This window comes from Dermacentor variabilis, chromosome 2 (genome assembly GCF_050947875.1).
Source record: "Dermacentor variabilis isolate Ectoservices chromosome 2, ASM5094787v1, whole genome shotgun sequence".
NCBI classification, from domain to species: Eukaryota; Metazoa; Arthropoda; class Arachnida; order Ixodida; family Ixodidae; genus Dermacentor; species Dermacentor variabilis.
In genome coordinates, this window is record NC_134569.1 from 169,104,161 (window position 1) to 169,114,124 (window position 9,964).

General features: G+C 45.4%; 1 protein-coding gene across 3 annotated transcripts in view; it reads right to left on the reverse strand.

The window, feature by feature from the left end:
- LOC142572931 (uncharacterized) overlaps positions 1 to 5,903 on the reverse strand; it is a 29,262-nt gene extending 23,359 nt beyond the window's left edge. For 2 of the 3 annotated variants that reach the window (XR_012826172.1, XM_075682390.1), the window contains exons 1-2: positions 2,928 to 3,058; positions 697 to 804 (exon numbers count right to left, since the gene is read on the reverse strand). Coding sequence is in view for 1 of the 3 variants with exons in the window: in XM_075682389.1 (XP_075538504.1) it covers positions 5,528 to 5,665 (138 nt within the window). In the remaining 2 variants the exon portion in view is untranslated. Of the gene's footprint in view, positions 1 to 696; positions 805 to 2,927; positions 3,059 to 5,527 lie in introns of those variants that run through there. The other variant, XM_075682389.1, reaches the window with a different exon arrangement.
- Positions 5,904 to 9,964: the final 4,061 nt, after the last annotated feature.

The window sequence follows — 9,964 nt, forward strand, 5'->3', positions numbered from 1 at the left end:
CTTGAAACCTTTGCTAACTTTAGCTAAGACGCCTGCATAGGTTGCAGTATATTAAAGTTTGTCTGGGCTGCGTGCACTCTGTACTATATTATCAATCGCCATATTAACTCCCCTGCCCTCCAGCCCACCCGCTTCTCCGCCTTCTGCAGGCGTTCGCTAAGGAGTTAGCTGTTCTAGACCGCTAAAGCCCGGTAAGCAGAAACGTTTCTTCCGTTCCTCAGCTACAACATTATTATAACAGACAACCTAGTTCTTACCACTATTACCACTACGCCAAGGTGATCCTAAGTGCCTGACTCTATGCTTCGCATTGGACATGGCAGCAGCCCAATCCTCATGCACCGGTTCTCTACGCACAAAGGTGTCCTCACCTATTTTTTCATATCAGACAAGTTCCCCATACGATCATCCGTCAGCGACGTGGTTTGGCCTGCTGCAATACAATGGCTAATTGGCGAGAGTGGGATTTTTTATACTGCTTGAAAGCCGCGCCTGATTCCCACTGCGTGAGCTTCGCAATGCATTGTGCTTCAAGCCCACCGTGATCTTTCACGTACCTATAGCTTAATGTCTGGACGCTGCGCATAATCTACAAAGGGTAATCTATAGGTTCAAATTATTAGCAGGTTTCAAAGGGGCCAGTGTCTTACTGGAAATCTCTATGACGCAAACATCATGAGAATAGGTGTACCTTACCAGTAAACAGGTTTACGGCGTAGCTATGGAGCGGCTGGTGGTGCAACAGGCCTGGCAGCTTCAGGATGACGGCGAAGCCATTGACATGGTCGCCTCCAGCCAATAGTACTGTAAGGAATTAAGCATGGGGTTCAGTGGCTTCTCGTATGGCTCTTAAAGGGGTGCTATGGGCGAGAAAAATGCCAAAGTTCTCCTAAAAGAGCTGGAATGTCTCATGACTGAAAAGCTTACCCATTAGGCTATAAAGAATTGTACACAACAGCAAGCTAGAGGTTCAGTTTGGGGCGAGAGAATCTGTAGTTTTCCGAGATGGTAATACTGACCATCTGCTTAGTACAAGTATGTCTCACGTTTTTGATCCGGACTGAGTGACCGCCAGTGATATGGACCAGAAAACTGTTACCACGTCAGCGATATCCACAGTGGACTTTCTATTCTCCTAATCATTCCCTCCACATTTCTCCTCCCCCAGTGTAGCGTAGCCAATCGGGCTTAGTCCAGCTTAACCTCCCTGCCTTTCATTTATCCTTCGCTATCTCTCTCTTACGTGGAAGTTATGCAGCTGTAGGCGTTGAAGTTTTTCTCAAGTAGTTTCCGTTTTGTCACTCACTCCCCTCCCCCCTCAAATATCAGAGCAGATTTTTCCTTATCGGCGGTTATTTCTGACTTAGAGCAAAGGTGCTAGTCATGAGGCGAACAAAGCACTGTTCTCCATTGGGTGCGACAATCGCGCGCAACAATTACCTCGCGACATGATGTCGTGTCCAAAAACACAGTTGAGGGATTGGCATTAATATCCACACAGCTTAGCTGATTTCTTATTGTCCGCTGTGGGATCTTTTAACTGATAATTGACGTTTTGACGCAGAAAAGAAATAAAAGACTGAAATTCACGGTTGGGTTACTTGCTACACTACAACTGCCGCTTTCCGAAGCGTTCCGAAGGCATTCCGAAGCGAGCATCAATGATCAGGCGTAATTTTGACAATGCATCCGCGGGCATACGGACAGCAGTGAATGGAGTCGGGGTGTATTGGCAACAAATAGAAACTATTGCAAAGTTAGGCTCCTCTTTCCGTTACTAGCTTCTCATCATAGTTTCAATACATTGGCACAATTAAGCTAAATCATTGACAATGCCATCAGGGAAGATTTGATGGCGTGAAGAAAAGCTTTTGAGCAGTCATTGAAGTTAGCATCACATGACACACATGTGTGAGGCATAATATTGTAGTGGTATTTTTCATACCTACGTGCGGTGTGCAAACAATACCAGCCACACCACCGATCGCTTTCGCCCACCGCACCATGGATGAAAGTATGATGATTGACATTCTGAGGCAACTTGTTATTGTAATCGAAAAACGCAGCAATCTTCGGATTAGGTATAGAAAACAAGACACGCCCTGGGAAGTATCTCGAGTTGTCATAAAGCTCGACACTGGTTAGTAAAGGTATAACATTTGCACAGCACACCTTCGCCCCTATTGCGAGAGCCAGCATACCCTCACCACAAGGTAACACGACTAGTGCATGTATGTTCCTGCTGCGGATAATAAATGCCATAGAAGGTGAGGAGATACGATATAGAGTTTCCTGCAAAGATTACTTGGAATATATCTGGCTCTAGTGCGCACATGAGCGGCAAGTAAGGCGGTTTAGCCAGCGTGGCAATGTTAAACGTACGTAGATTTATCATAAATTCGTTCTAGCTTTACATGACTTACTTTTTTGAACACAATATTGCGTTATAATTGCAGAAATTAGCACTCATTACGCTGATCTTGCCAGTGCGCAAAAAGTTGTTGCTTTCGCCCATTTATGAAAAATGTGACTTGCCATTTGGGAAGATAAGCCTAATAAAGAGAACTACAACAAAATTCGAAGCCAGAATAACAATTATAGCAAATACATGAACTACAGCCATCGTTCTTATGGTAACTAAAGAGTACTTGTGCCAGATGTCTCGCAGTGTCAGTAAAAACTCAATGCTCAAAAACACCTCAATGCTAAAGAGGTCTGTAAGAATTCATGCAACACACGTGCAAATAAATTTATCTTGTTAGAAAAGCAAATTCATTCGTTCATGAACGAACTGATTATGTCAGCCTGCGTATATGACCATACTAAAAGTACATGAATAGGGCATTGCTGCTGGGCAAGTAATCATGCGTCGTCGGTGTGCTGACATGACAATAAACAGGTAAAGCAAGCTTTAATTTTAGTTTTACCTGAAGCGGTCCGCTCCACTTAGACCGGAGTATCCTAACAATTTGCTCACATGCGTTAAGCAGAAATGTTGGAAGGCTAATTTGAGTGCGCATGGAGCTCAGACAGGCAGGGGAACGTAGAACCAGGGTCTCTGGTAAAGCCACCCACACTCCGCTACGAATCTAAGAGCAGATAGAGAGAGAAGCGTCAGGGTGCTTCTACTTGCTTGCTTGTCGTTTCACAGCAAACTGGCAGCGCCTCGCTGGCGTCACTGGTAGACACGCTTCTTAAATAAGCGAACTCGATTAACTCACCCGTCCGCCTAAAATGTGAGGGGTGCTGAAGCAACGCTCTGCTAAACTGCACTAGTACCGTGCTTTGTTGCATGCACCCTCCTGAGTAAGGGCCACATGAGCAAGCAAAATTGTAACTGTTAAGACCTCTCTTTTTGGGCTCTGAGTGACGAGTTAGCTGTTGGCGCTAGTAACAAAAATGCTTCTGTTACTTTTCTATATTTGCAGAATGACTGCAATAACTATTCATTTGCACTGTAGGACACCATGTAACATCTAGGGCTCCATGTAGCCGCATCGAGCACTTTGCTCGCCATGTCTGTCTAATTTGGCGCACTTATGACGTGCGAGTGTCTGGTTGATCTATGTTAACGTACACATTTTGAAAGTAGCTCGCCTAGCCTCTCCCTGCAGTGTGGGGATAATCTTACTGCTATCCACTGACGTAAAATGCCGCGCTACATCAACCTCTTGGAAATTGCGCCACGGCATAAACACCCGATGGTCTATCTATTAGGCCAAGGGCACATGTCTGAAGAAAAGAAGTGACGCTGGTTGCGAAAAGTGCATGGACGCCGCGAACATTCACAGCCAAGGAGGCGTTAGCACAGTGAGCACCGCTGCGTCGAAGCAAAAACTGAAAAGGCGGTCGCTACAGTGATATCGACGGTGCAACGCCTGGTGTGGCACAGGGAACGCGCCATTGCTACGCACGTAAAGAGACGCCGCGAACACGAGCATCGCGCACCGCGGCGTCTGAGCAAAACGCTATGCACGAAGGCGAGCTCTCTAGTAGAAATGCGGCCTGTTGCGCGGGCCGATCTTTTGTTTTTGTAAGTCTCAAAAGAAAGCATGAGCATTTGCTGTCGATGTTTTCTTTCATGACACTTGTTTGTGGGCTGTCATTCTGAAAATACCGAGGACTGACTTTGTAAAGAATTTAAGACAATGAATGAGCAACTTTAGTGATAGGAGGAACAAGTTTATTGTTGTATAGAATATTTCGCGGCCTCAGAGAAACACCGCCGATTTGAAGCGCTGGCCAGGCACCTTTGCGCCTGAAACGCGCAATAAACACTCCTACGAATTTCCCTCTTGCAGGCTGGCGCTTTGAAACGCTTGCCGCGTTAGGTCCTGCCCGTATAGCATCAGGAGGAAGAGGGAAAGATAAAAGCAGAAGGCAGGGAGGTTAACGAGAATAAACTTATAGCATCAACTGACAAAAAATGACCTCGGAGAAGTCCTAGATGTCCGTCGAGATATGAGTTGTGGGACACGTTCAGGAATTCATGGCGCTTCTCTTATCATAATGTAGTACTAGGGCACGTTACAACAACGTTTTAGTGCCGAATAAAACTTCAACCTGTTCTTGGAAAACCACCTAGACGGCCGCAGCACCTGTTCTTCACTGAAATTCGCACCGCCTCTCTCGTCTTAATGAAACATTTTGTCTTCCGAGCTCACTGATTCCAGACGACATGGGATATGCATATTGCTAATATTACCCGATGCGAATATGCTTCCTTCACCCTTTCTTCCTTCATAGTGACATCTATTAGGTGATTGAAGAACTATCTCAATTCGCTAGCTGATTACCAGGAATTACCCAAGAATATTTATTTAATTGGCTAAAATTAATTTTGGGGGTTTTGCGAGCCAAAATGGCGGTCTGATTGTGAGGCAGGCCGTATAGGGGGACTCCAGGTTAAGTTTTCAATTTGTTGGCTCGTGTCATCTACTGGGCTAATTACTAAAGATTATCTGTTGTCTTTTAATTTAGTGGTTTTAACGGCCACATTGCAACTGCAGTACTACAGGATGGCGCCCCGCAAGGGGAAAACAATTTACATGATTAGAAATGTGCTTTTGTTTGCATCGCTGGCTGCTCTTTACCACCGAAGTAGCACAGTATCCTGGCTGACCTTCCCGCTTGAGACGGCGATACACGACCTGACAACAATCCTTCCAAGATATATGCCAAGATAACAAGTGGTACAACAAAGACAGCGAATCCGAATAAGCGAGCCCTCACTCCCATCGGAAGTACTGTCCGTTTAATCACACATAGCATCTTTAACGACTCCTAACAACTCCGGATCAGGAGGAAATTTTCGTCAATTGTAAAGTTTTGCAGTAAACCAGTACGGGCTTGATTTCTATTTTCGTTCTGTAATTTCTGCGGGCTAAAACTTTCTCTTGCACAAATTATCCTGCCCTGCGCGGGCTTCTGCAGATCTGATCTGTCAGGTCTCCAGCCTATACTACAAGTTTAACTGTATAGTTGAGAGTAGACACCCGCTCTCTTTTAAATATGAAATTTGACTCACAGTGCCTGTCACCGATGCAGTTGCAATAAACAAGCGCCTTTTCCAGCAGCGGACGAAGTGCTGCAGGGCCTGCATTGCCTGGCACAGAGAGAAACATCGAGAAAGCCGGCTGCAGTACCGGAACGGGGCTGGCTTCATCCATGTCCTGGCCTGACCCTGGTGCAGCTTGCCACAGAGAACCACGGAAGGCAGCACCGTACCGCTGAGGCTGACTGCTGCGAAGATGATCGTGGTCAGCCACGCCAATCTCGGAGCAGTCGCGTTGCCTCCGCAGTTCTCTCGGTGCGCCGTCCAGAGAAGAAAAGAGCTCCGGCCGAACGACTGCGCGTGTAAGCGTGATTTCAGCTCATGCACAGCTCGAGCCCCTCGCGTTCGAGCGCCACGTTGCAACGCGCTGGAACGCGCTGGAACGCAGCTCAATTCAAGGCTCAATTGCGCGTGCAGTGTTTCCGAGAAAACTTGAATGCCTGCAAAATGATAACAACAAACAGTCTTCTGGACGTGTAACTATCTGTGCTATGAACCATACCCTTTCCTAATATTGCAGTTAGAAGTCTGATGTTCTGGTAAAAAATAAGGAATTTGGCGTTGCGAATGACATGATCAGTAATTCTAAGATCCTACTTTTAACGGATGATCAGAGCGTGGGTAGGATATTTTTTCTATGTACAAATTGATGAGGTGTTTTAAACATCGAAACATGCACTTTTGGGATGATTTAGTCGCCCACTTCTTAGCCAATCCACGGTTGGGGGTATGTGTTATTATGTAGCATCACCATCATGATCATATTGAAGGAACGCGTATCTCAAGAAAGGCAATGAGGATGCGAAAACAGCAAGCAAGCTCTTGATGCTCCCTATAGACGAGATCTCAAAGTTCAGCCCTCAATTTATTGGGTTTCGTAAAGTAGGAATGACACATTCGATTAATAGAAATGTATCGAAAACAGCAATACTAACATACAATAGCTCCATAATGCCTAGCGTACTGGTAACAGGATTATGTAATTTACCATAATTTTAACGTAATGCTGTATTTACCCGTTTAAATGGGCCATGCTCTCGGCGCAATTGTTACGCAAGCCAGAAACGATCGAGCATGAATTTCTGGATTGTTGGGAAGCATTTTTCTTCTGGGGTATCTTACAACGTACCTTTAAGAAAGACCTGCTTTTGGCCGCTTTCGACGTAAGATGTTTGCCAGTTGAAAATGAGGATGGCATTCGATTCGACCTCATTAAGCTCTTGAGGCTCTATAGCATTTGGTGGTGGAAGATGACAGTTCGGAACGCTGCCGTAGACACTAAGCCGATACGGCTCTCTTTCAAGGAAAGCAACAGCCGAATTATGGCTGTATACCACTTTGAAACCCCAGAGCCTGAAGGGCTCCCTACGGTTGAAGCATTGCTAAACATGCGCGAATATTAACAGGTTCACACAAGAAGGGCAGTTCTTAGAGACTAGCTCCCAAATATTTTTATTCGTTGTTCATGCTGTTCATTGTGGCGATAAAGAAAATAGAAACCCCGCCATGATTCCTGAGAAGCTTGCTCTTCACACACCCCGGAGGCCCGGGTTCGATTCCCGCATTGACGGAAATTTACGAAATTTCCTTATCAAAGACATTGCTTTGTTTACAGGAACCTCACTAAAAATATTGACGTCAATCTCGGCATTTTTCGACGTGTTTTTATTTGTTTTTGCGCCATGACCATTTTTGGTACATTCACTCGGTCACGCCGCCGACTGCGTCGACTTTGGCGTAATTTGGCATATAATGTTTTTGCATAAAAAGCATTATTGCGCAAACGAATGCCGCTGAGCCGTCATTCTAGTTATCAACTGCTCGCGAACAAGCGAACAAGTTCAGACGCTTGGCGCGTTTTCATTTGGCCTTACCGAGGCGCGGTAAAAACGCAAGCGACAGCTTGCGCGAAAAAAGAACGAGCGTAAAAGTTCATTTTACCATAGGGACTAAAACGCTAGCGCATTCCCACACAAAATCAGTCTTTGGTGTCGCTGCCGACTTTTTTTTTTCATCGAAATGCGGTGGTGATGGAACAAGCGAACAGGAGCTCAGCACCAGAGAGTCATTCATATCCATTGGAATACCGTGGTGGCTGACTTTGTGTCTTCATAAATGCGATGGCGGAGTGCCCGTGCAATTATCTGAGCAAGTTAACAAATTATCCGGCCACAAAAGCTGCTTATTTCAACTACAAATAACTACATTCCGTGCAATTTCGCGCCAAAGAACCCTAAGCGTCTCGCCGCTAAAGCTCAAGGGTGTCGCTGTTTCGTGAAGTCCCGCTCGACCCCCGACAAGCATATTGACGGAGTGTGCGCTTCCGTGCACGTCAACGTTGACTCTCCGTGCATTGCGCCACCACGGGTTTTGGCTTTTAGTGAAATGAGACGCAACAGGTTGGCGTGCTTTTGTAGGTTGGCAGTTCGATAATTGCGAAGAAAAGGAAGTGTCGGAAGTGTCGTGCTCCTTGTATGGTTTTGTCATACAATTTTTAAGCTACGAAAAACCCATGACGGGCTATTATCAGAACCGACAATCCTTGGCCTAGCAACGGCTTCGTATGACAAGACCTTATATATGATGTTAGCAGCGAAATATGTAGCATTCGGATTCTTCATCTCTCACATCAATCTACCTAAGTGACGTTCAGAAAATCATACATTCTGTAGCTGGCAGTGCTAAATGTCTCAACTATGATGATCTGAAATCCAAAAAAGCATGTAGCCGTTAACAGAGGTGCTTGCTAAGTAGGAACGGCGACATACGTTACTTGAACACCGAATGTGCATATTAGGCGGCACCAATGATTCTTTATGTTGACTGCAGGCGCCGCTGATAAAGAAGTGCCACAGTGACCTTTCTCACTTAGGTCGTTTTGTCGTTCACATGCATCTGTTTGTCACCTTACTTTTTTCCCGAACATCTGAAGGTCATACACCAACAGATCAATCATAGTCCTTCTTTGAACTTGATAATCTACACGTAAGCTCCAGTGAAGCAAAAAAAAAAAACCTTGCAATTGGTGTAATGTCGTATAACGCAGAGTGATTAGGCCACGTCCCTTCTTCAGACGTGAATGTGTTGAAAATTGGGTTCGCGCATGTGTATGCATACGATTAGTTTTACGCTGCTCTGTCTACAGATACCCCTGTGCAAGCGGGTGCAAGCAGGTGCAACTTTTTTGACGGAGTAGTTCTAAAGCAATTTCACTGTGTCTCATGGTATGCTTTCTCAACCATTAAGAAGTTAGATTAACGTTGTCGATAATAGATATGGTATAAGCTTGCAGAAGGTATGTGAAATGCAAGAGAAGTGTCACTTGCAAATGACGCAATAAATCAATGTTGTGCGATTATAACTAGTCTAGCTTGAAGTTGGGGGCTATTACCAGTGGTACATGACGAGCTACTGCCAATTTTCACTTTGTCTTTCGCGACAATCTCTATTAGTCAAAATGAGCAACCAGCGTTGGATATAAGGTGCGAGCACCGCCAACTATACATTCGCTGCAATCAGCCAAAGCGTTATTAAGTGGCTTCCAGTACTGCATCATTACCACGATGATATCGCAAGATACATTCTCACAGGTGTGAGAGTGCGATAATACTGGCAACGGGCCACAAAACAAGAAAAAGGGCCTCATAGAAAACTGTATGCGGTAATATCCCACACTTGTTTTCACCCGGAAACGTCAATGCCTAGGAACGCTGAGCTATGTATAGAAAAGCACTAACTTAGCGGTTAGTTCCGAACTTGTTTCGGGCTCTGTACCCGTGATAATATGATGAATGCTCCACCTGTGTCAAAACCTCTGAAAATTACCGTAACTTATTTTCTTAACGCCTTTGAATAACGCTCCTATAGGGAATTTCACTTCACGCGTCGAACACAATTTCTTACATATCAGTCTTTTTACTGCTTCCAGCGTCACTTCTTACAGCTCTCTGTGAAAGCAAAAGCGATCACTAAGGTTAGGATTTCAGTCTCTCTGTGTAATTCTAATATTGTCTTCAATCTAAGAGACGCACATCACGGAAACGCCAATTGGTGGGCACGTCCTCGATGGCGAGCCTATGTCGACTTCGAGAAACTATAAGGGCCATGGCAAAGCAAACTTTCTTTCCCGAGCTGATCCAAAATACGGCAAAAACATCACCAGAGACTCGGTAACGCACTCTGAGATTAATGAGGCACGAGAGCGAGACAGACGTGACTGGGATTCAGAAATCTCGCCACGCCAGCACCGAGTACGGATGAACGGGATTGATCCCAAGCTTAAGTGGACGCTTAGCCGCACGTGGGCTTCCCCAGTGAAATGCGCGGACAAAGAAGGGGGGGAGGGGAGGAGCGTAAACAAGCATCTCGTTTCCTCCTTTTACGCTTTTCTAGCCATTCTGTTCGTCAGGG